The sequence below is a fragment of the Rhinatrema bivittatum genome, chromosome 6 (assembly GCF_901001135.1).
Source record: "Rhinatrema bivittatum chromosome 6, aRhiBiv1.1, whole genome shotgun sequence".
Lineage (NCBI taxonomy): Eukaryota > Metazoa > Chordata > Amphibia > Gymnophiona > Rhinatrematidae > Rhinatrema > Rhinatrema bivittatum.
In genome coordinates this window covers 39,682,304-39,709,350 of record NC_042620.1, presented here as the reverse complement: position 1 = coordinate 39,709,350, position 27,047 = coordinate 39,682,304, and the positions used below count along the sequence as shown (strand labels likewise).

General features: G+C 47.2%; 1 protein-coding gene across 1 annotated transcript; it reads right to left on the bottom strand.

Moving 5' to 3' along the window:
* Nucleotides 1-2,815: 2,815 nt before the first annotated feature.
* Nucleotides 2,816-5,634, bottom strand: C1QL2 (complement C1q like 2). Its single transcript, XM_029605338.1, has 2 exons — nucleotides 4,654-5,634; nucleotides 2,816-3,598 (listed from the first exon to the last, which is right to left on the bottom strand). Exons 1-2 carry the CDS (start codon nucleotides 5,278-5,280, stop codon nucleotides 3,419-3,421), a joined length of 807 nt encoding a protein of 268 aa, XP_029461198.1. The 5' UTR covers nucleotides 5,281-5,634; the 3' UTR covers nucleotides 2,816-3,418.
* Between the last annotated feature and the right edge of the window lie 21,413 nt (nucleotides 5,635-27,047).

Below are 27,047 nucleotides of genomic sequence, written 5' to 3'. Positions count from 1 at the left end.
AAATATTTGATTTAAAAAAAAAAAACAACAATAAAAAGTTTTCAATAAAAAAAAATTGATTTTTTTTCATAGTGGGAGATGTGAAACTTCAGGCAAAAATCATACAAGTGCACAACATAATTGCAATAGAATTTTGAAAAGTCTGCCACAGAATTTGCTAACCATTAACAGAATCTTGAAAACTCTACCACAGCAAGCCAGGGTCTGGATGCTCGATTGCATAAAGAGGAGTATCACCAGCAAAAAAAAAAACCGCTGGTAATACTGCCCTTAGGAAAGTCACTAGTGAGACCCCCCAACTTGAGTTCAGGTCTGGAGGCCATGCCCTCATAAAGGTAAGACATTGAAGGATGGAAGGGGGGTGGAAGGGGTCACCACCTGCAGGCTGGAAGGCCCCTGTGCTGCAGCAATTGCCCCACTCCCATCTGCTACCTGACATTACTTTCACTTTTTTTTTTTTTGTTAGTACCAGCCAGCCAGAAACAGTGATCACTGCCCAGGAGGTATGGCGGCAGGTGGTCCTGACATCACCCCATCGCCCTTCCCCCTTCTTTGCTCTTCAATAGCAGGGGGGGGGGAGGAGGGGTGCAGGAAAGACCGACTCACCCCAGCCCCCACACCATGCTGGGCTCAGCTCCGATCCTTAGGCATGGAAAACCTGACAGAAAGGGTGAACCTAACCTAACCTAACCCAGCTACTAAGTTAAGAAGGTGAGCAAAAACCACTCTATCGTGTCTGTGGTTGGAATAAAATAAATACAGCAAAAAAAGAAATGGGAGGATCTGAAATATATTGTGCATTACACCGTGGATGGACCTTATGGATGATCCACTCCAGGCCATTCCACTCTCAAAATGCTCTTTGCCATCTGCCCAACCAATATGCGCAATGTACCGCCTTATGGAGCTGCAGACCAATTAATTATTTCTCGAGCGGTAAAGTCACAAGAGAGCAATTTACCTGGCAAGGGAAACATTCACACAACTCACGCGAGCGGACAAACATTTGGGCCTGAAGGCCACCTTGGTGGGGGGGGGCTGGTCTGAGTGCAGAGGGTAGGGGGATCCTCCTTATACATGTAAGAAGCAGGGATATTCCTGCTCAGAGGTGCGATGTGGAGTAAGGGGGGGGGGGGGGATTGGCCTGATGGTCAACGACATCACTTCCGGCCCACCCATGTCACTAAAGGCTGGCACTGATATGACCTTCCCAGGGCCCTCTCTTGCTGCTGTTGAGCCAGATGTGGCCGACGGGCCATAGTCTTGACCGCCTCTGCCTCATCCAGAAGTTTTTCCCTCTCTCTTGACGGCGATGCTGGTCCGTCCTAGAAGCCCAAGAAGAGTGGGTAGGTAGGGTATCAATTCCCTGGCAACACAAAAGGATGGCCACAAAAGAGAAGGGGGTAACCTGCATGGAACAGCAGCTGCTGCCCATAATAAAAATAGTATGAAATTAAAAAACGATAAAAGCTTGCTGAGCAGACCGGATGGACCACGCGGGTCTTCTGCCGCTAGTTACTAGGTCACTCCTTTGAATACATCCGAATTCTAACTTGGGTATCTCTCACCGGCGTGGGATACATGCACATAAGAATAAGCATGATGTTTATTGAATACGGAACAGCTCAAACATTCATGGTGTCACTTCACTTTTCAACTTAAGTGGGGAGACGTTTAGGGCTGGTTCTTCTATTAGGCAAACTTTTAATTTTTTAGTTTCTGTTCCATGTAAAGGCACCGCCTATTAGTTCTGAGTTAAATGTACACCAATACGATGTGCAAACGGTTGTCAGTATATAAAAAATGTTAAATAAATAAAATAAATAAATAAATAAATAAAATGATCACTTAGGACACTACTTTTTTTTATGGGGGGGGGAGGGGAGAGGGAAGAGGCAGCAAAATCCCTGGAAACCTCCAAGTTGCCACCACCTGCTAAGTCACAGAGGCGAGGAGTGCAGACGAAGGGGAAGCTGGGGAAGTGAGGGAGTCGGGCAGGTGAGAGGAGGGTGGAGAGAGAGCAAGAAGATGCTAGGCTCAGCAAAAAAAAGGGGGGGGGTCAAAGAATGGGTGGTGCTGAGAGCTGAGCGGGGAGTGAAGGGGAGAAAGGATGGAGAGACGGCATGCTAGATACTGTGGAGAGGTGAAAGAGAGAGGAGGATGCAGGACTTGGCAGAGGGTGAGAGGAGGGAGAGAGAGAGAGAGATGGAAGCCCAGCAAGGCAAGAGAGGAGGGGGATACTGTGCCAGAGCTGCCAGCAATAGGCAAGTACATAAGAGGGGGGAGGGGAGGCCACAGAACCAAAGGTTCGCCTGGGGCCTTGCACTGGCCCTAAATGGTTGCCATTATCCATAACTCGGCTTATGACTGTAGAAAACCGATTACTGCTTCCTATCGCAGCAACAGGTTGCTTAATGTCAGCCTGGGTTTTCCATACTAATGCCTCCTCCTTTTAGCCTTCATCAAATATATATTTTTTTCTTGTATTTTTATCTTTTTTCTGGACTAAATGTTATTGGTGGGGGAAGTACCTTATCTCTTATCTGCTACAAACTTAGGCAATCTGGGAGGTGGGGGGGACACCACCCACTGTTTGCAAAATCCTCTTTTGTGCTATTTGTGCTGCATTCCCACTTTCATCCATCACTGTGGTTCCTCAGTGGGTTTCTGAGGTCGATCAGCACAGCGTCACATCCAGATTCACAATAATGGTTGTAAACTGGAGTTTATTTTAACAAATTATCACCAATATCCCCAAGAATTAAGCAAACAAAAAAGTCAGAGAGAGTCTTGATTATTTTAACTTCCAACTCAAGAATAAAAAAAAACAAAACAGCAGTGCCCACAAAGATATTAAAGGATGACCATAAGGTTTGTGCCTTCTACTTTTACCATTCAAACAGTTAACATTAATAGCAAAAGGTTTTCAGAATGTGCATACTAGAATATATATACATTTTTTTTTTAATATTTACTGAGACAGACATTAGAAACCATTGTCTAAAGCAATTTAATAGGGCTTTCCTTTTTCCAGAAACAGAAGCTGTGGTCATGCTCCACTGCACAAAAAAAATAAATAAAATAGTTACACTTCAACCCATACAAACAGCACATGGAGAAGCAAAGAACGGATCTAGCTCTGCATCAGAATCTCCACTTTCAGCATGAAAACGTTCAGGGGCCATCGAGCCGATACTGGAAAAACTGTTGGTATGAATTCACATCGTGGAATGAAGTGCTCAGATTCGGGGCGACTGATTTTTTTAAACTGCAGATTGCAAGAATCAGATTTCTTGTTTGTGTTCCACCCTAAAAATGTACCAAATTATAAACAGCTAAAAGCGCGCCCCCCTCCCCCACAGAGAACACAAGAAGTGGGAAGCGGCTGGTCCCGGGTTCTGACTCTCTGCTGGTTTCTTTAATCGGGATACAAAATAAAGCCAGAGAAAGTGCTGTACTTGTTGTTGTTGCCTCCGTGCGCTTTCCCTCCGTCCAGTTTGACGTAGATCTCGTCGCCGGTGTCCAGGTGCAGGACCACGCTGTTACTGGCATAGTCATAGTTCTGATCTGCGTCTTGGGCAATGGCGCTTGCACGGACCTGCAGAGCAAACCAGCAGCAAAAAAAACAAACAAAAAAAAAACAAGAGTGGGTGCCTGCCAAGTCCCCTGCTCGAGCAATCCCCCTCACCCCGCGCCCCCTTACGCACGCCTTCCCTGCCATCTGTGCGGTATTATAACATACCGATCAAAAGCCAAAGACAAGGCGATACGATGGAAAAATAACTGATACCGGAGATCGATCGTGATTGGAACTGAGATCACATCTCCGATACAGAATCGCTCGTCTATAAGGCTATAAAGGATTTATCTGACTTCTCTCTTAACGAGTTCATGGGAGCCACAAAATCCAAACCCTGAATTCCAGGAGATCTTAAACATAAGGACTACTGCATGGCGTTCAGGGACATCTTTTTAGTAAAGGGGGATAGTTTAGATTGGCAACCTACAAAAAAAACCCCGCTTCTCTCTTTCAAAGAAACTTGTGATTTGCAACTCAGGGAGAAACAAGCTGCCGCTGCATGTTCTACCTTCCCGACAGGGAAATAAGAAACTCGCTAAAACTCAAGTCTGTTACAACGCGCGCTGAGACTTTACAACGTCCCAATGCAATACACCCCAGTCTCCAAAATAGGAAACTTCCACCCGCACTGGGTACAAAAGCCCGACGACTCACTAAGGAATCGACCGCTTCATAGGCTTCCAGCCCTCGAGTCCCCGGGGAAGGACCAGGACCACTGCGTGCAAAGCGAAGAGGCACGAAGAGCGTCTCTCGGCCAGTGCAACTCAGAAAGTGGATGCCATAGGCGGGCTGCTCTCCAAAGTGTCAAAGCTCTCGCTGAGCCAGCCTCAGTATTACGCGCACACACACACACACAGAGTGAAACTTCACGTCGTCAGCACTGCAATATTCTAACTTTTCACGTTCACCGCTGCCTCTTATAAAATGTTTGCAGATAAGTAAAAGAAAACGAAAGCGCGTCCTGCTCCCCCCGAAGGTAGCATGCAGCCGAGGAGGAGAAGCAGCGTCTCCTCCCGGTGCGCGCTCCAGGTCTTCGCCGCGCGCCCCCCTGCCCGGTCCCCGCGGGGCCTCACCTGGCCGTTCTTGCACAGATCCGCCCACATGCTGGTGCCGTCGCCGCCCCGCATCAGGATGTGGTAGGTGAAGTAGTAGATGCCGGGCACCTGGCAGGTGAACTTGCCGCTGGCCGGGTCGTAGTGGTTGCCCAGGTTGGTCACCACGTCGTCGAACTTCAGCACCTCGTAGCCCTCGTGGGGGCTCTTCAGCCCCACGTAGAAGGCGATCTTGGGGCCGGCGAAAGCGGCGCTCAGGGGCCCGGCGGCGGCGCCCCCGCCGCCTCCTCCTCCTCCTCCCCCCCCGGACACTGCCACGCCGGGCAGCCCCGCCCTGCCCGGTTCCCCCTTCTCCCCGGGGGGGCCCCTGGGTCCGGGGGGGCCGGGCTCGCCGGGGGGCCCCCTGGGTCCCGGTTTGCCCGGCCGGCCGGGGTCGCCCTTCTGCCCCTGCAGGAAGGAAGGGGGCGGCAGCGCGGCGCCCGGGTCCTGCGCGACTTCCAGGGCGGTGGCGCCGGCGGGCTGCGCGCTGCCGTAGGGGTCGCAGATCATGCGGCAGGTGCCCATCATCTCGTAGTGCGCCGCCGCCGGCCCGGCGCCCCGCAGCAGCAGCAGCGGCAGAGCCACGAGCAGCGCCAGCGCCAGGGCCATGCCCAGGCCGGCCGCCAGCAGGCGCTTCCTCCGCAGGAGCCGGGCGGCGACGGCCAGCAGGTCCCGGCCGCTGGGGGAGGTAATGGTGGCAGGACCGGACGAGGCAGCTCACGCCTGCTGCCGCTGCCGCCGCCGCCCCCCCTCGCCCCGGAGAAGTTGAGGCGGAAGGCTCCGTCCGCGGCGCGCGCCGCTCCGCATGTCCTGCCCGGCGCCCGCCCCCGCCGCCCAGACTGAGCCCCCCCTGCGGGGGCGGGGTCCCGGGCTCTGACGTCAGGAGTCCCCGGCGCTGGGCGCGAGCTGAGCTGCGCCTCGAGCGGGAAGTGCGACGGCTCGGAGCTGCGGAATAGCACAGAGCGGCGCGCGCTAGGGGGGGGGGGGGGGGCGCTCAGAGCTTTAAGAAGTGAGGAGGGAGGTCCACGGGTTAATTTCATGCACATGGAGAGGCGCGAGGGCGCCTTCTCTCTCCCCTCCCAGCTCCAGAGCAGCAGCAGCAGCAGCTGAAGAAAGGCACCGCGCTGCTCGGGGCGCTGTGACCGGGGCTGGCTCTTGCATCCGGGCGGTGTTAAGTTTTGCCACGCGGCTCCTGTCCCTCACTGGGCGCTCGGCTGCTGCTGCTGCTCGGTGCATGGACAAAGCGGCCAGAGCGAACTCCTCACCCGTCCCAGTATCAGAGCACAGCTCCGGGCTGGGTGAGGACCCGGCGGCGCTCCAGCTACTCCTGCTGGGTGACTTTCCTGTCGCCGAGATCTCTGCCCGTATCAGAACGGTTTTGCTGTTTTAGTTTCAAGCGATCCGTTTGACCAGCAGATTCCCTCAGGCGTGCATGTGCCTGCTCTAGTATAATATTGAAATGAAATTGTGCTTCTGTGCCCAGATAATCCTAAGGACGGTCGGGGCGGAGGGTGTCTTCTCTTAATGCTAAGTCGATACTAATCATAGGTGCCAGCTCACCGGGCGCACTGGGAGCTTGAGCACTCCCAGCATTGAACAAACTCCTTTACTGTGTTCAGGGAAGGATCATCTGTATTGAGTTTAGTACTCTCCCCCTCTCCCGAAATCGTTTTGAGAAGTTGATTGATTCGTTACTAATCGAACTGGAGAACAAGAAACACCGACTGCTTATTTTTCTCCCTGTGGCCAAAGTTGACACGATGAAAAAAATGTTCAGATGGTCAGCCTATAAGCAAAACTATAAATATAGTTTATACGCCTGCACGCCCAATCTTTTGTAAATTCTGAATTGTGTGCCCATGAGTGAATTTTGCATCCCTAATTTTTCTAATCTTGATATGGTGAAGCTAACAACCAAAAACGAAAAGTAAACTAGGAAATCCGCACAGATCATACTACCAAAACAATATTGCACGTGCTTTAAAAATACAACAAATATTACATTTATATTTGTCATATAGAAGCTGTTCAGTGGACAGAATAGCTCAGGAATATATGGAGATTTGGTGCTGGCCGGGTTTCAAATCAGTGGAATCTGCACCATAAATTAGGGCTTTGCACATGTGGCCATACCTGTTAAACTAAAAATAGCTATGGGTGACACAAAACAAAATTATTATTTCCATTTGGGTTTTGCATCTGAAGGAGGAAGCCATGGTCTGTGGATGCCGGGCAAGGATAAGCACCGCAATGGTTGAGCTGGATGGGAGAGGGCAACCTCGGACAGTAGCAAATGAAGATTGGTAGAGCTGAAGCCCAAAGGACCAGGAGGAAAATGCTGAACAAAAAAAAAAAAAAAATTAGAATTGGAAAGGTTAATTACTGTCCCTGTAGGTCCTTTCCTGCATCACTTTACATGTTTAGTTCCTGGTACTGATTCACATGCTTATCTTCTCCTTCTTTGTTTGCAGGTTGATTAAGCTCTGGAATTTGTTGCCAGAGGATGTGGTTAGTGCAGTTAGTGTAGCTGGGTTTAAAAAAGGTTTGGATAAGTTCCTGGAGGAGAAGTCCATTAACTGCTACTAATCAAATTGTCTTAAAAAATAGCCGCTGCTATTACTGGCATCAGTAGTATGGGATAGACTTAGGGGTAGATTTTCAGACTCCGCGAATAGGCCTACTTTTGTTTGCGCTCCAGGCGCAAACAAAAGTAGGCTGGATTTTAGTAGATACGCGCGGAGCCGCGCGTATCTGCTAAAAACCTGGATCGGCGCGCGCAAGGCTATCGATTTTGTATAGCCGGCGCGCGCCGAGCCGCGCAGCCTACCCCCGTTCCCTCCGAGGCCGCTCCGAAATCGGAGCGGCCTTGGAGGGAATCCTCTAACGCCCTCCCCTCACCTTCCCCTCCCTTCCTCTACCTAACCCCCCCGCCCGGCCCTGTCTACACACCCCCCCCCCTTACCTTTCTCCGGGATTTACGCCTCCCGGAGGGAGAAGTAAATCCCCGCGCGCCAGCGGGCCTCCTGCGCGCCGGGCCGCAACCTGGGGGCGGGTATGGAGGGCGCGGCCACGCCCCCGGACCGCCCCGGGCCGTAGCCACGCCCCCGTACCCGCCCCCAAAACGCTGCCGACACGCCCCCGAAACGCCGCGACGACCGGGCCCGCCCCCGACACGCCCCCCTCGGAGAACCCCGGGACTTACGCGAGTCCCGGGGCTCTGCGCGCGCCGGTAGGCCTATGTAAAATAGGCTCACCGGCGCGCAGGGCCCTGCTCGCCTAAATCCGCCCGGTTTTGGGCGGATTTAGGCGAGCAGGGCTCTGAAAATCCGCCCCTTAGTGTTTGGGTACTTGCCAGGTACTTGTAGCCTGGATTGGCCACTGTTGGAAACAGGATGCTGGGCTTGATGGACCCTCGGTCTGACCCAGTATGGCAACTTCTAATGTTCTTAACTAAAGCAGGAACCCATCTGTGCCAGGAAGCCAAACTGTGCCAGAGGCAACTTGTTTTGGGGGCTCGGAGGATTCTGAGGCTGTACCAGAGGGATTTTCCTTCAGCTGAGCAGGACATTTTGGGAGGAATTTTAAATCCCTGGCATGCACAAAAACCGGGATATACACACATGTGGCTGGGCTGAGTGCAGCAGAAGTGCCGAGTTGTTCAAAAGGGGCAGGCAAGGGGACAGGTTATGGGTGGGGGCAGGGCAGGGGTCCGGTTGGGACAGCGCCATTTTGTGCTGTCCCAGTGAAGTGCACGCTGGCAGCCTGCCGGTGTATGCAACTTACTGCTGCTCAAAGGAGCAGGTAAGTATTAAAACAAAAAAAAATGTGGCTAGATAGGTGGGGTTTAGGGGTCAGAGAGGAGAGGAAGAAATGCAGGAAGGAAAGGTAGGGGGTTAGGGAAGTTCTCTCCCAGTCCAACTGAGAGGAAACTGGGATGGCCCGAGCACATCGCTGCGTGTTTATTAAAAAATCACCCCCTCCCCCCTTGCGTATAGGTTGGCACCAGCGGGCACATGCGTGCGTCGATATAAAATCGACGTGCGAATGTGCACGCGCCGGGAACCGCATGCACTTGGATGCGCACGCTGCACTTTTAAAATGCACCCCCCCCCCCCCCTCCAGACCTCCGACAAGTTCCATGTCCTCTGTCATTCAAGAAAAAAAACTCAAAACATGGCTCTTCAAACTAGCATTCCCAGAACGATGACTTCTGCTTATCTCAGACCAGTCCGACCAACGCATTGCACCATTTCTTCATCTCTGTCTCCTCATTTTCAGGGACCTTGCTCTAATCCAACGCTCTTACTTTAACTAAGCCTTTACTTTGAGCATTACTTTACTTTGTAGCTGGTCGTCTTCTCCCGACCTGTCTAAATATGCCTTAAGATTCAGACCTCTATCAAGATCAATTGTTACTTGCTAAACCTTTCTGCAACATCTTTCCCCTGAACAGTATCCCATATCCTCGTCCTGAATTTTGTTAATTAGATTTATTAAGTATTTATCAATTCCCGTTCGGAAGTGTTTATATATTATTAACTATGTTGAGTAATGTTATGTTTTGCAGTGGGCAAGTTCGCAGCCCTGGTTTTCCTAAGCTTTTACTTCTCTCTCTCACATTGTTCCATGTAACGCTCTTAGGCGAAGTTCTTTTTTGTTCATTGTAAACCGGTGTGATTTGTAGTTCTTACAGGAATGTCAGTATATTAAAGTCAAAAATAAATAAAACAAATAAATAAATAACTATTTTGCTAGCTAAGGAGACACTAAGAGAGTACCAGATTAGGCTGTGCAAAAGATTGAGGAGAGTAGGATTAAATAGTTTGCACAATGGAAAAAGGAGTGTCTCAGGGATCTGTACTTGGACCGGTGCTTTTTAATATATTTATAAATGATCTGGAAAGGGGTATGATGAGTGAGGTGATCAGATTTGCAGATCAGACAAAATTATGCGGAATAGTTAAATCTCAAGCGGATTGTGATGAATTGCAGGAGGATCTTGTGAAACTGGAAGATTGGGCTTCCAAATGGCAGATGAAATTTAATGTGGATAAGTGCAAGGTGATGCCTATAAGGAAAAATAACTCATGCTGTAGTTACACAATGTTAGGTTCCATATTAGGAGCTACCACCCAAGAAAGAGATCTAGGCATCATAGTGGATAACACATTGAAATTGTCAGTTCAGTGTGCTGCGGAGGTCAAAAAAGCAAACAGAATTTTGGGAATTAGAAATGAATGGTGAATATAACGGAAAATGTCATAATGCCTCTGTATCGCTCCATGGTGAGACCTTGAATACTGTATACAATTCTGGTCGCCGCATCTCAGTATATAAAAATTAAAAATAAATAAATACAATTCTGGTCGCCGCATCTCGGTATATAAAAATTAAAAATAAATAAATAAATAAAATCTCAAAAAAGATATAGTTGTGATGGAGAAGGTACAGAGAAGGGCAACCAAAATGATAATGGGAATGGAACAGCTCCCCTATGAGGAAAGACTAAAGAGGTTAGGACTGTTCAGCTTGGAGAAGAGATGGCTGAGGGGGGATATGATAGAGGTGTTTAAAATAGTGAGAGGTCTAGAACAGGTAAATGTGAATTGGTTATTGACTCTTTCGGATAATAAAAGGACTAGGGGGCACTCCATGAAGTTAGCATGGGGCACATTTAAAACTAATCAGAGAAAGTTCTTTTTCACTCAATGCACAATTAAACTCTGGAATTTGTTGCCAGGGGATGTGGTCAGTGCAGTTAGTGTAGCTGGGTTTAAAAAAGGATTGGATAAGTTCTTGGAGGAGAAGTCCATTATCTGCTATTAATTAAGCTGACTTAGAAAATAGCCACTGCTAATACTAGCAACAGTAGCATGGGATAGCCTTAGTTTTTGGGTACTTGCCAGGTTACTTGTGACGGATTGGCCACTGTTGGAAACAGGATACTGGGCTTGATGGACCCTCGGTCTGACCCATGTTCTTATGACCAAAATGATATGGGGCATGGAACGGCTGCCCTATGAGGAAAGGCTAAAGAAGTTAGGGCTGTTCAGTTTGGAGAAGAGATGACTGAGGCGGGATATGATAAGAGGTCTACAAAATCATGAAAGGACTTGAACAAGTTAATGTAAATCGGTTATATACTCTCTCAGATAATAGAAGGACCAGGTGGCACTCCATGAAGTTAGCAAGTAGCTCATTTAAAACAAATCAAAGACAATTCTTTTCAGGAATTCATTGCCAGAGGATGTGGTTACAGCAGTTAGTGTAACTCGGTTTAAAAAAGGTTTGGATAAGTTCCTAGAGGATAAATTGATAAACTGCTATTACGGTAATTAATAACCAATAGTAGCTTGTGATCTAGCTAATGTTTGGGTACTTGCCAGGTACTTGTGACTTGGTTTGACCACTGTTGGAAACAGGATACTGGGCTTAATGGACCCTTGCCCTGACCCAGTATGGCATATTTTATGTTCTTAAAAGGGGAGAGAAGAAAAAAAAGTAACCAGGGCTACTTTGTTGCTGTCAGAAGAAACTGTTATTTAAAGAGAGGGGCTTTAAGGAGAAGAGTGAGATTTGTGGGACTGTAATTCTGTTTGATTTCTGCATCCACCTGAACTATCACTGTCATTATGTTTGATCCTGAAGATTCTGCAGTAAACTATTTATTACTTGGATCTACCTGAACTATCACTGTCATTATGTTTGATCCTGAAGATTCTGCAGTAAACTATTTATTACTTGGATCTACCTGAACTGTCACTGTCATTATGTTTGATCCTGAAGATTCTGCAGTAAACTATTTATTACTTGGATCTACCTGAACTATCACTGTCATTATGTTTGATCCTGAAGATTCTGCAGTAAAACTATTTATTACTTGGATCTACCTGAACTATCACTGTCATTATGTTTGATCCTGAAGATTCTGCAGTAAACTATTTATTACTTGGATCTACCTGAACTATCACTGTCATTATGTTTGATCCTGAAGATTCTGCAGTAAACTATTTATTACTTGGATCTACCTGAACTATCACTGTCATTATGTTTGATCCTGAAGATTCTGCAGTAAACTATTTATTACTTGGATCTACCTGAACTATCACTGTCATTATGTTTGATCCTGAAGATTCTGCAGTAAACTATTTATTACTTGGATCTACCTGAACTATCACTGACATTATGTTTGATCCTGAAGATTCTGCAGTAAACTATTTATTACTTGGATCTACCTGAACTATCACTGACATTATGTTTGATCCTGAAGATTCTGCAGTAAACTATTTATTACTTGGATCTACCTGAACTATCACTGTCATTATGTTTGATCCTGAAGATTCTGCAGTAAACTATTTATTACTTGGATCTACCTGAACTATCACTGTCATTATGTTTGATCCTGAAGATTCTGCAGTAAACTATTTATTACTTGGATCTACCTGAACTATCACTGTCATTATGTTTGATCCTGAAGATTCTGCAGTAAACTATTTATTACTTGGATCTACCTGAACTATCACTGTCATTATGTTTGATCCTGAAGATTCTGCAGTAAACTATTTATTACTTGGATCTACCTGAACTATCACTGACATTATGTTTGATCCTGAAGATTCTGCAGTAAACTATTTATTACTTGGATCTACCTGAACTATCACTGACATTATGTTTGATCCTGAAGATTCTGCAGTAAACTATTTATTACTTGGATCTACCTGAACTATCACTGACATTATGTTTGATCCTGAAGATTCTGCAGTAAACTATTTATTACTTGGATCTACCTGAACTATCACTGTCATTATGTTTGATCCTGAAGATTCTGCAGTAAACTATTTATTACTTGGATCTACCTGAACTATCACTGACATTATGTTTGATCCTGAAGATTCTGCAGTAAACTATTTATTACTTGGATCTACCTGAACTATCACTGTCATTATGTTTGATCCTGAAGATTCTGCAGTAAACTATTTATTACTTGGATCTACCTGAACTATCACTGTCATTATGTTTGATCCTGAAGATTCTGCAGTAAACTATTTATTACTTGGAGCACAACTCGAGTCTGGAGAGCAGTTTGTTTATGTGGAGTGATCTTAGCCTGACACTGGCCCTGCAGGTTATCCTGCCCCTAGCTCACAACCCCAGAGATGCATTTCCCCACTTCGGGACAGTAATTACCATGCTCCCCAAGGCTGGGGAGGTGGCCCCTGGAGTACAGGGAGGTTACATAAACCTACATAGAAAAGAATGCCTTCATCTTTTTTCGGGACTGTGACATCATCGATGATGTCAGCGATGCCCCCCCCCCCCCCCAGTCTTAAAACTGTAGCAGGAGCTTCCCATAACTGGAGTTACCCCACCGGGGCTCCAATCCAGTGGCAGGAGCTCCTCAATGCTCTCTGCCGCTCAAGATAGCCTTCTCTTCCCACAGGAGCCACCGCCTGCAGCTGCACTGCTCCAGGGTCTGTGCCTGACCCTTTCTGCAGCTGCAGGAGTTCCCTCCCTCTGTCAGTACCAGCCCTGCAGTTCTGACCCTGATGGGAGACAAACCTCCTGCCCTGCTTCCCTCTCTGCCCTTCCCCGGACCATGGCAGGGAAAAAAAACTTCGGGGGTTTTTGATTTTTTAAAGAGGCCTCTCTTCACAATCATGAGTATTCAATTGTTTTCACTTATTTATTTATTTGAAAACCATTATAAGAGCATAAGAACATGCCATACTGGGTCAGACCAAGGGTCCATCAAGCCCAGCATCCTGTTTCCAACAGAGGCCAAACCAGGCCACAAGAACCTAGCAAGTACCCAAACACTAAGAAGATCCCATGCTACTGATGCAATTAATAGCAATGGCTATTCCCTAAGTAAAATTGATTAATAGCAGGTAATGGACTTCTCCTCCAAGAACTTATCCAAACCTTTTTTGAACCCAGCTACACTAACTGCACTAACCACATCCTCTGGCAACAAATTCCAGAGCTTAATTGTGCGTTGAGTGAAAAAGAATTTTCTACGATTAGTCTTAAATGTGCTACTTGCTAACTTCGTGGAATGACCCCTGGTCCTTCTATTATCCGAAAGTGTAAATAACACATCTACTCGTTCAAGACCTCTATCATATCCCCCCTCAGCCATCTCTTCTCCAAGCTGAACAGCCCTAACCTCTTCAGCCTTTCCTCAAAGGGGAGCTGATCCATTCCCTTTATCATTTTGGTCGCCCTTCTCTGTACCTTCTCCATCGCAACTACATCTTTTCTGAGATGCGGCGACTAGAATTGTACACAGTATTCTTGAAACAATGACTGCTCCCAGGGATGCAATGCAGAAGTACAAAAGTTTAAACTTAGCAATACAATATTGTATTATATTCTGTGTATGTACCAATTGCACAAAGCTTTTTATTTATTTTTTATTTTTTGGAGTAGGAGAGGGAAAGGGGGGGGGGGGAGTCTGATCCCTCTGCTCCTCTGGGGTTCCAGCTCAATCAGAACTCTGTCTGGGATCTGGCACCATGAGCCTTCACTCGCAGCCACCTGGCAGCATGGGGGTGGGGGGAGTTGTTCCCTATTTTTATTATCCACATCTCCTAGCCCTGCCATTGCAGTGAGTGCCCTTGGCCAGAGGCCACAGATCGTGGCTCCACTTCAAACACGGTAACGTGGACCCCCGTGTCTGGCCACTGGGCACTGTTGCTCTGCAACGACTGAGGCTACCCTACCCCAATTATAGTCCGCATTATTCTGAGTTCTAAGTGGATCACAAAGTATCTATACAATACACATAACAAATAGTACCAACTCATCCAACATACGCTGAACCTCTGCTGGCGCAACTTAAGCTCTTATTCCTTGCCCCATTGACAACGTCCAGAATGCTTGCTGGATTTGCTAACATCCTGACACTCAGCCTCCTAATTACCTCTGATCCAGCCCCCTCCAAGGCTTGTATAGATTTTAAATTCTTCCAAAAGGAGTCGAGACAAGGTGACAGGAAGCAGGTTCCAGTCCCCGGACCGACAACCGCCAGCATCCTTTCACGGGATTCTAATGAGCGAAGCATACGAACGTCAGGAAGATCCAGGAGGTTCTGATCTGATGACCTGAAAGAACGAGACGGCTTATAAATTCTTAATTTGCTGCTTACGTGTGATGGGGATATCTCCACTCAAAACTTTGTGAGTCACGGTTAGAATTTATTTGCACACAGCTGATTTTTTTAAAAATATTTCATATCGATATGTTTGCTAACATCCAGCGATTCACTCCCTCAAAATACTGAGCGGTCGATAGTCAGGGCCACAATGGAGGATACATTTTGACTTATCTGGCTAAGTGTCAGCAGCTGAATATCTGCCAAGAATCAGCAGCTGCCACTTATTTGGCTAACTACTTATTTGGCTAGTGAGATGAGTAAGTGGCGGGCAGGGCATGGATATAACTGGGAGGAGTTTAGTTAGCTGGATAACATCTGACTAATTCTGAAGAGCTGTCCCACAGTTTCCCAGATAGACTTATCCAGCCAACTTTTAGATAAGGCTAAGCTAGTTGGATAGGTTTATTCAGCTAACTAGCTCAGCCAGAGAGTGGATAAATATGGACCTCTTACAGGGTAGAAAAAAAACTCCAATTGTAGAGGCCTGGTAAACTTTGAACATAATACTCGTGACACTAATGGCTGGATTTTAAACGCGCGCGCATGCAAATACTGGGGGTTACACGCGTGGCCGGGCCTGTCACTTTCGAAGGGGCCTGGCCACGCGCGTAACCCCCGGTACATGCCAAAGTGCTGGGCCTCCAGAAAGGGGCAGGCCGAGGGGGCGGGTTATGGGCGGGGAGAGCTGGGGGCAGTCCCGGGGAAGCGCGCCGGCAGCGGGCCAGCGCGCGTAACTTACTTCTGCTGCAAAGGAGCAGAAGTAAGTTAACAAACAAACAAAAACAGGGTTGATAGGTAGGGGTTGGGGAGGAGAGGGGGAAAAGGTAGGAAGGGCAGGGTTAAGGTTAGGGAAATGGGAAAAATGAAATCACGTCGCCGCATGTAAAGTAAAAAATACCCCCCCCCCCGCACGCATGTGAGTCACGGGCCGACCGCACATGCGCGTGCAGATGTTAAAATCCGGTGCACATGTGTGCACGGATATCAAATTTTATAACATGCGTGCGGCAACATATATGTTACACAATTGTAAGTGCTGTTTTGTGCAGCTGTCACTTCACATTGCTGACTTACACCATTTTCTTCCCATACGAGAAGCTATAAATATGGAGACATTGTTATAGGGATGTTTGTTTTTTTTTGTTTGGGCTTTTTCTGTCTGTAAGGTCTCTGACCATTGTACTGTGAAAATATGCTAGGGATGTAAACCCCAGGTTGCCTGTTAAATGAGTGCATCAAATTCCGTACTTTCCCACAAGCTAAGACTTGTCTTTGGGATATTCACTCTTTGGGCCTGATTTACTAAGTCTCGTTTTTCCCCATAGACGCAGAACGAGGAAAAAAAGCCTTAGTAAATCAAGCCCTTGACAAAGCCGACCTGTTCTTTCCTTCTGCTCTCAGGCTGACCCCAGAAGGCTTTCTCAGAAGAAAGGTTCTCCGGCAGCAGGAGAAAGTTCTGCTGTCTTTTATCTGCCTGACTCAGGTAGCCCACACGGCATGCATCTACCTCGTTTGACCTTCATTCATGTATGTGCATGTGGATGTTTACTAAATAACATTTTTTTCTTGCCTTTCCATCTCAGCGTATTCCTTCTATGGTACTTCATAAGCAACTCTTCTTAGGATATATTTAAAAACATTTCAAAGTAGGGTATGGTCTGATGACCAGTGAAATGCTATGGGCCACCAGAAGGAAGACCGTCCTCGGTTTCTTGATTTGGGTTACTGCTGCTTGACCCGCCATGGCCAGGAATGCTATGAAGGCAGCACAGATAGCACAAAGGGTGTTATGTTTGGCAGCCCGCAGGAGGGTCCCTTTGAGCCGCAGCACTCACCCCCATCGCTGACCCACACTGCCAAGGACCTCCCATTGCAACGGAATGCCGCCGTCGCTGCACACGCCACCAACCACTGCGGATGATGCCAGGCCACGGCCTTCCCAAAGGCACGCGTGCTTGCATGTGAGCACGTGATATGCGTGCTGTGGTGGGAAACTCTGAGCGGCACCTCCAGATGACATCAGCCTCCTGGTCTATATAAGCTAAGGCCCCGCAGCAATTCCTCACCTCAGCAACGGTCTCCTGTCATGAGCATTGTGTGTTGCTCCTGCGTTCCTGATTGTCCTGTATTCCAGCCTGTTCCTGTGTTCCTGTTCTTGCCTCATCCTGCCTTGCCTTGTCCTATTCATCTTGTCCAATGTCTTCAGTGTACCTCATCCATCCTTGGCCTGACTCTCCGGATCTTGTCCCCTTGCTTGGACCCGACCATGGTTGCCTGCCGCCTGGATCTTGTCCCCTTGCTTGGACCCGACCATGATTGCCTGCCGCCTGGATCTTGTCCCCTTGCCTGGACCTGACTATGATCGCCTGCCCAGCCCAGTGTTCTCCCAGACTTCCATTATTTTTGCCGCCCTAGGGATCCACCTAAGTCCTGCTGGCTGCCAGAACCCAAGGGCTCAAACTGCAGGGGAGGCAGCTGGTAAAGGTGACACTCCAGACTATGGGCCACCAGAAGGAAGACCATCCTCGGTTTCTTGATTTGGGTTACTGCTGTTCAGGGCAAGTTACTTGTTCAGGGCAAGTTCACCAGCTGCCAGCATAGGCCGGGGGGGGGGGGGGTGTCGTTCTCAAGGCTGCATCAACTACTTCGCATCACCAAGGGCTCACACACCCACCACCCTTCACAGATTGTTGAGGCCATGAACTTGGCAAACTCATCGCCAGACTCCACCATCGCCAGCTTAGCACACCAGCTCCAACAACAGCAGAAGTAGCTTCATACTGTGGTCAGATATATTCAGGGCATTGTGGCCCGGCCTCCTCCAGCTCTGATACCTGTCTTGTGGCTTGCTACTCCCACGCTCCATCTACCCACACCTCCAAGGTATGGTGGAGATCCACTAAAGTGTAGAGGCTTCCTTAGCCAATGTCGGATGCAATTCGAGCTGCAGGCATCCTTGTTTCCAAATGACTGAGTTAAAGTGACTTACATTCTTTCTTTGATGGGTGGCACCGCAATGGCTTGGGCCTCATCTCTTTGGGAAAGGGATAATCCACTCTTGGGGCACCTGGGGCGTTTCCTGCAGGAGTTCTGGCAAATATTTGATGAGCCCAGTCACACAGCAGCCAAGGCATCTGAACTCTTACAGGTTCGGCAAGGCCCCCAGTCTGTGGGAGAGTATGCAATGCACTTTTGCACTTTGGCCTCTGAACATCAATGGGGCAGTGACAGCCTGAATGCAATTTTCCAACAAGGACTCTTGGAGCGAATTAAAGATAAGCTTGCAGCCTGAGACCTGCCAGACATCTTAGAAGGCCTGATTAGCCATAAGAATATGCTATACTGGATCAGACCAAGGGTTCATCAAGCCCAACATCTGGTTTCCAACAGTGGCCAATTCAGGCTATAAGTTTCTGTCAAAAACTAAGTCTCTCCCATGCTACTGATGCTAGTAATAGCAGTGGCTATTTTTTCTAAGTTAACTTGATTAATAGCAGGTAATGGACTTCTCCAAGAACTTATCCAACCTTTTTTAAACCCAGCTACACTAACTGCACTAACCACATCCCCTGGCAAAAAATTCCACAGTTTAATTTTGCATTGAGTGAAAAAGAAATGTGCTACTTGCTAACTTCATGGAGTGCCCCCTAGTCCTTCTATTATCCAAAAGAGTAAATAACTGATTCACATTTACCCATTCTAGACCTCTAATGATTTTAAACACCTCTATCATATCCCCCCTCAGTCATCTCTTCTCCAAGCTGAACAGTCCTAATCTCTTTAGTCTTTCCTCATAGGGGAGCTGTTCCATCCCCTTTATCATTTTGGTCACCCTTCTCTGTACCTTCTCCATCGCAACTATATTTATTTATTTATTTATTTATTTATTTTGTTTTATATACCGGCAACCGTTTGCACATCGTGCCGGTTTACAGATAACTTACAACCGAAGATATATAGGCAAAGCCTTTACAAGGAACAGTGTGTAGCAAACAAAGTAACATAGTAAGTAACTAGAAAGGTAAAATAAATAACTAAGGGGAGGGAGGGGAGGGGGTAGACGAGACTAAGAAAGGGGAAGGGGGATGGAGAGTGGATACATAAGGAGAAGCTATGTACAGGGGTACAAGGGACAATTGATGTGTACACAGGTTATATACAAGATTGTGTAAGCGCAGAACAACGATAATTGAGGTGAGAAAGTGTATGCGGTTGTGCTGAGTAACATTTTTAGGTTTGTAGTTCCTTAGAGGGGGTGGGTGTTGGGTGTAGGTCCTGTGGGGGGGTGTAGGTGAGAGAAGGATTTCGGGTTAGGGTGTTAGTAGGAGATGATGATGATTGGGGGTATGCTTGGAGGAAGAGCCAGGTTTTGAGTTTCTTTTTGAAAGTGGGTGTGGAGGTTTCTGTGCGTAGGTCAAGGGGCATGGAGTTCCAAAGGGAAGGGCCTGCGAGGGAGAGGGCCCTATTAGTGGTGGAGATGAGTCTTGTGGATTTTAAGGAGGGGGGAATAAGGGTTCCACAGAGAGAGGAGCGGGTGGGTCTTGTGGAGGTAAGAGGGAGGAAAGGTGGGTTTAGCCAGTTGTAATGTTCGTTAGTAATACTTTTGTGGATGAGGGTAAGGGTTTTGTAAATAATTCGTGAGTGGATGGGAAGCCAGTGGAGGTTGATGAGGGTGGGAGTGATGTGGTCTTTTTTATTGGCATTAGTAAGGATGCGTGCAGTAGCGTTTTGAAGGAGTTGTAGAGGTTTGATGTGGGTAGCAGGGAGACCAAGTAGGAGTGCATTACAGTAATCAATCTTTGAGAAAATTATAGATTGAAGTACTGTGCGGAAATCAGAGAAGTAGAGAAGGGGTTTGAGTTTTTTGAGGGTTTGTAGTTTGAAGTAGCAGCTGCTAAGGATAGATTTGATATATGGTATGAGGGTTAGTTGGTTATCTAGAATAACCCCCAGGTTTCTTTTGTCAGAGAGAAAGTTAGGGGGGTGGAGGGTGGAGGGAAAGGGTATGGATGCATGTTTGGAGGAGATGAGGAGGAGTTCAGTTTTTTGCGGGTTAAGGGCTAGGTGCATGTCAGTGAGGAGTTGGTTTATGGAGGCGAGGATGGTGTTCCATTTTTGGAGAGCAGTGAGTAGAGAGTTAGTGAAGGGTATGAGGATTTGCACGTCATCTGCGTAGATGAAGTGTGTAATACCAAGGTTGGAGAGGAGGTTTGTGAGGGGGAGCATATAAATGTTAAATAGGGTGGATGAAAGGGAGGATCCTTGGGGGACGCCACAGTCGAGATTAACAGGGGGGGATTTGAAGTTGTCGGTGAGGACTGTGTAAGTACGGTTTTGGAGAAAGGACTTTATCCAAGAAAGGGCGGTACCTGTGATCCCTATGCTGATGAGAGTGTTGATGAGGATGTTATGATTTACTGTATCGAATGCGGCGGAGATATCAAGCATGGCGATGAGGTAGGAGTTACCAGCATCCATGCCTTTGATGATAGTGTCTGTAAGGGAGAGGAGTAGGGATTCCGTACTGAGGTGTTTTCGGAAACTGTATTGTGTTGGTAGGAGTATGTTGGATTGTTCTAGGTGGTCAGAGAGGCGGGAGTTAACTAGTTTTTCAATGATTTTGGAGAGGAAAGGGAGATTGGAAATGGGGCGGAGGTTAGATAGGTTGGAGGGATCGAGGGAGGGTTTTTTTAGGATGGGTTTGACCACGGCTTGTTTCAGGGAGATAGGAACCAGGCCGTGTTCTAGGGAACAATTCACGATTTTGGAGAGTGAGGTGGCTATTGTTTTTGGAATAGCGAGTAGGAGTTTAGTAGGGATAGTTTCTGAGGGGTGGGACGAGGGTCTCATCTTTTTTAATATGTTTTCTATTTCTAGGGTAGAAGAGGGATCAAAAGAAGAGAGAAAGGTGGGAATGTGTGGGGTGGGAGGGGTTATACTATTGGAGTTGGGGGTATTATTAGAGTTAGGGTGAAACTTGGCAGTGATGTTGGATATTTTGTTCTTGAAGAAGAGGGCAATTTCATTGCATCGTGTTTGTGAGGAGGGGATTTGGAGTGAGGGTACGTTGGGTTTGGTGAGATTAGAGACTAGGGTAAATAGTGCCTTTGGATTGAATTGGAGGTGGTGAATTTTTTTGGCATAGTATTCTTTTTTAGTTTTTTGAATGGCGTTTCTATATGCATGCATGAGTTGGTAATAGATGGTTTTTGAGGCAGGAGTGGGATGTTTGCACCAGTGTCTTTCTGCAGCTCTGAGCTGGGTTTTTTGGGTTTTCAGTGTCTGGGTGTACCATGGTTTTTTGGATGCTTTGGTTTGTGTGATAGTTTTTTGAATGACTGGGCATAACTTGTTAGCGATTTTTTGGGTAGTTTCTGTCCAGGAGGATATAGCACTATCAGCTGTCTCCAGGTCAATGTGATTTGGTATGTTGGAGCAAGCCGTAGCCAGTGTGTCTATGGGGCAGGCTTTCCGAAATTGGAAGGATTTAGGCTGAGAGGGAAAGGATGTGGATGGGGTTTCTAGAGCGAGAGTTGTGTTGATGATGGAGTGGTCGGACCAGGGGACAGGGAGGCATGAAGGGGATTGGATGACATTGATAAGAGAGTTAGTGAAGATAAGGTCGAGGGTATGACCAGCTTTGTGGGTTGGGGAGTGGACGAGTTGGGTGAAGCCCATTGCGTCTAGGGAAGAGATGAAGGCTTCGCATGGTGGGGATTGTGGAACGGAGTCGACATGAAGGTTAAAGTCACCAAGGAGTATAGTGGGGATGTCGGGAGAGAGGGAGAGGGTGAGGAATTCGATGAGGGGGGAGGGGTCTTTTTCTAGTAGACCGGGGGGGGTATAGGTAAGGCAGATTTGTAGAGATTGCGACTTGAAAAGGCCTACTTCGTATTGTTTGGGAATATTGCAGGTTTGTGAGGTAAGCTTGAGTTCTTTTTTAGCTATGAGGAGTAGGCCCCCTCCTCTTTTCTTTTTGCGGGGGATAGAGAAAATGTCATAGGTTTCAGAGGGCAGTTGGTTAATGAGGGGGGAGTCGCAGGGTTTGAACCAGGATTCAGTTACAGCAAAGATTTCTGGTTTGGAGTCGGTTAAAATATCATGGAGAAGGTGTATTTTTTGTTTTAGGGATTGGGCGTTGATGAGTAGAAGGGAAATGAGGGAGATGGTAAGGGCAGGCGAGGTGGGAGATATGGGGATGGAAGTCAGACGCCTTTTTTGAGTGTTGTGGTGGGTGAAAGGGGGGGGGGATAGTTTTGAGGGGTGTCCGAATGGATAGATGTGGGGACAGAGGGGAGTGTGTGGGGGCATTGTTGGGTGGAGGGCTAGTGGTGGTGTATCGGGGAGAGGGACAGATTGTGGGATGCGGGCACGGTAAAGCAATTGAACAGAATAATGCAGTTGAGCAGAATAATGCAGTTGTAACAGATTAATGCAGGTGCAGAGACCGTGATGGAAGTGCACAGATTAATGCAAATTAACAATATTAGTGTACTTGACAGTGGTAATGCAATTGACAGTGGATCAAAACAATTTACCAGTGTAGTGTGGTTAATACTACACTGGTAAAGCACTTGAAATACTATTGGGTAATTTAAACCAGGGAAGTCATGTGGAGGTCGTGTTAGGGAGACACACTTCCGTCTGATGCACTAGATGTGAGGTCCAGGGTGTTGGATGATTTATATGGAGGAGGGCAGAAATTTTTTTGAGATGCGGCTATCAGAATTGTACTCAGTATTCAAGGTGCGGTCTCACCATAGAGCGATACAGAGGCATTATGATATTTTCCGTTTTATTCATCATTCCCTTCCTAATAATTCCTAACATTCTGTTTGCTTTTTTGACTGCTGCAGCACACTGAGTCAACGATTTTAAAGTATTATCCACTATGACGCCTAGATCTCTTTCCTGGGTGGTAGCTCCTAATATGGAACTTATGACTAGAACTAAGGTTCCAGGCATGGGCTAAATAGAGAAGCTCAGCTCACCACCTCATTCACCTTGCCTTGCGTTTCCGATGTCCTTTAACCTCCTGCTCCCCTCCGGAGCTGGAACCTGTACCAGTGGAACGCATACGGGTAGATTGCTTCAAGCTATCAGTAGAAGAGAAGCAGAGATGCCGTAACCTGATCCTGTGCTTATACTGCTCTGCATCTGGACATTTGGCAACTCAGTGCCCGAATAAGCAGGGAAACTCAAGGACTAGGCCTGCTGGGAGAGGCCACCCTAGGTCATCCTTGCACCTCTCCACAAATGTTAGTACCAGTAGGTTTCTCTCTTGGGGACATTCTTGCTGATGCTCTATCCTTTCTGGATACCAGTCTGGGGGCAGCTTTATCTACAAGGCTTTGGTCTAACACAACCGCATACCGACAGTTTCCTTGGACACCCCACTGTCCATTTCCTCTGTTTATGAAGAACCTTTACCTGGATATATCATAAGAGAAACAGTACCACTGACCATGCAAACAGGCATTCTGCATGGGGAGCAGATCAGTCTCTATGTGTTGCCCAAAGTAGTCAACACAGTTATCTTGGGTCTGCCATGGTTCATGCTACATCAGCTCCACATCGAGTGGACCACATTGCAAATCACGCAGTTGTCAAAAGCAATGCCTTGCCAAAGTTTCTCCTGTTATTGCCTGTGATTTGGACATTTACCTCCAAGCTTCCGAGTTTGCCACCACAATATTACCAAATTTGCAAGCATCTTTAGCAAACAGCAAGTGAAGTTCCTGCCTCCCCATCGTTCCTACGATTGTGCCATAGACCTGGTTCCCGGTAACGTTCCACCCAGAGGCAGAGTATATCTGCTTTCTGCGACTGAAACAGATGCTATGACAAAGTATATTCAAGAGAACTTGGACAGAGGCTTCATTTGCCCCTCTTCCTCATCTGCAGGGGCTGGATTCTTTTTCATAGGGAAGGAGGATGGACATTACATCCCTGCATTGATTATCATGGACTTAACTCTATTATGAAGAAGAATTGCTACCTTCTTCCCTTGATCTCTGAGCTCTTTGACTACCTTTGGGACGTGCAAATATTTACCAAGCTGGATTTTTATGATCATATTCCGAGAGGGTGACAAATGGAAGCCAGCTTTCAAAACCTGAGTTGGACATTACGAATACCTAGTGATGGCCTTTGGGATTGTGCAATACCCACCCCCCCCCCCCCCCCCAGTCTTCCAATTTATGGTAAACAAGATCTTCCGGGACCTACTGTACTCCCTTGTGGTAGTTTACCTCAAAGTCGTTATCAGAGCACCATCATCATGTGAAACAGGTCCTCCAGAGACTCCATGAGCACCACTTATATGCCAAGTTAGAGAGGTTTGAACAGGAAGAACTTCCCTTCTTGGCATATATTATCTGTTGTGAAGGCCTCTATATGACCTAAATAAATTAAAAGCCATACTGGCCAGTGGACCATAAAAGATGCAGCACTTCCTGGGGTTCATAAATTACTATAGGCAATTTATCAATGATTACTCCTCCTTAGCGACCCCACTCACAGCCTTAACTAAAAAGGGCTCAGACACCAAGAACTGGAACACAGACACTGTCCAAGTTTTTGAGCATCTCAAAGAAGAGTTCATCCTTGATCTGTGCCTATACCATCAAGATCCGTCCAAGCCATTCATCTTGGAGGTACATATGTCTACCCTCTGGATAGGCACTATCCTTCTACCGCATAATCATAATGGTGCACTCGTGACCTGCTTCTACTTTTCAAAGAAATTCTCTCTGACAGAGAAGAATTATACCATTGGAGATCGTGAGCTACTAGCAGTCAAGCTAGCCTTTGAAGAATGGCAACACCTGGTGGAAAGAGCCAAGCACTATCTATATGGATAAAGAGCCAGTAACTATCTATATGGATCATAAGAACCTACAGCATTTAGCACAAATGCCGAGACTGAACCCTCGACAGGCCTGCTGGTCATTGTTTATTAATCGGTTTGACTTCAAGTTGCGGTACCATTCTGCTGAGAAGAACCGATGAGCTGATGCCCTCTCACATTCCTTTGATACTGAGGGCTCTCTGATATCCTCTTGGCATATCTTCAAACCTGCAAAGATTGTGGCTGTTGCCACATTTACAGTTCCTCTTGGGCAGACTGTGTTCCCCTGCGCCTATGACAGAAGGTTCTTCAGTGGGTCCATGACTCTTGCTTGACAGGACACCCAAGTATCACCCGAATCTTGGAATTAGTCATTCAACACTACTGGTGGCCTCAAATGAACACTGACATGAAGTGTCATATAGAATCTTGCCCTACCTGTGCCATGAATAAAAGTGTGCAAGCAGCACCTTGGGGGTTGTTACAGCTGCTGCCAGTCCCCAAGGAACCCTGAACCCATTTGGCCACTGACTTCATCATTGACCTTCCCCTTTCTGGCGACAACTCCACCATATGGGTGGTAGTGGATAGATTTTCTAAGATAACTCATTTCACGCCACTCCCTAGTCTCCCATCTGTGCCTGAACTGGCTCAACTCTTTGTCCAACACATCTTACATCTTCATGAGCTCACTTTTCACATCCTCTCATACCGGGGGTTCAGTTCACAGCCCACTATAGGAAAGGCTTATGCAGAAAGTTTGGAATCATATTGGATTTCACCTCAGCTTACCACCCCCCAGAGCAATGGACAAACTAAACAGGTAAATCAAAGTCTCAAGGCTTTTCTACAAACTTACATGAACCAATGGCAGGATAATTGGACCTCCCTCCTCCCATGGGCCGAATTCTCACATAATGACCACATGAACAGTTCCACAGGGTCATCACCCTTCTACATTGTGCTCAGATGCCAACCCCATACACCCAGACCTGTTCCACTCTCTGACTCTTTCCCAGCAGCTAACCTGATGGGACAGGAACTCCAGGAACTGTAGCAGAAGACATACCATCTTCTAGAGCAAATGACTGAGTGTTATAAAAAACACACTGACGAGAAACACCATCCTGCAACTTGACTTTGCCCAGGAAGCCTACACAAAGAAGGTACACAAAGATGAGATTTGTACATTGTACTCTCGCCCTAGCTTGATAGCAGCTAGGTAGAGAGTGCATCAAGCTAGAGTGAGAATACAAGCTCTCACACAGACACATTACAGGCACACAAGCTCACACACAGGCTCTCTCACAGACAAATGCACGCACGGACACACACACACACACACACAGACTCTCACAGGTTCTCACTCACACACAATTACAAGCTCACACACAGGGCCTCCTGTTGTCATCAGGCTGAGGTGGGATGAGCTCCACCACAGCCCCCCAGCCTGCTGTTATCTTCGGGCCATAGTGGAATGTGCTCCACCACAGCCCCTGAGCCTTCCTGCTTGTGGGAGGATGGTGAGTGAAAGCTGTGTGCCCCTGCAGGTAAAGTTGTGCGTGGGCATGCGAGCACGCACGCAAGCAAGGCAACACCGGGCCTCTCATTTTCAGCCACTAGCAGGTTGAGTTCCTCCAGCAGCCTCTTTCCTTCTTTGTACTAAATTCAGTGCTTTTTCTTCAGGGGGTACCTGCTGGTACTGAGTACCTGCACCTTTTTCCTCTGCCTGCTTGATTTGCCCTGTTGTTATGCAAGTACTGGCACCCCCCCCCCCCCCCCCCCCCCAGAAAGATAGCACTCTCTTATAAATGTACAGTTCTCTAATAAATGCATTGTTTTACTCTTTTCTGCCACCTGATGAAGGATCCTTAATAAACCTTAAGTGACCATCCAACCCTTACTGAAATATAGCTGCCAACCTGTGGCTCTAGTCACACTGTTCAATGAATGCTTTCCAGTGGCACTTAAAACCTAATTACAATCACTCTGTCATGATTCCTGCCAGTTATCAGATATCACTGGCCCTAGCTTCCTGAGCAAGGACAGTTCCAATGGCTACATTCAGCTGCAACAGCTACCTGACAGAGGTGGCTCCATGGATTCAGTTCTCATGAACTGAAATCCGCAGTGCAGATTGTTGTCATGAGTTTCAGTGGCATTAATATTCTGAGGGATCATTACACAGATAAACCTCATCTTCAATGACACCTGTTTTTGCAAAGAAAGCCATTGCACTGATCATTTATGGCTACTATGGCCAATGAAAAGACAGGTTCGCTTCATAGGGGGGCCTTTTTCCCATTCTGTGCCTATTGGATAGACTCATAGCATTTAACAGCAGTCACCATTCAGTGAGGTGCTTCTTGA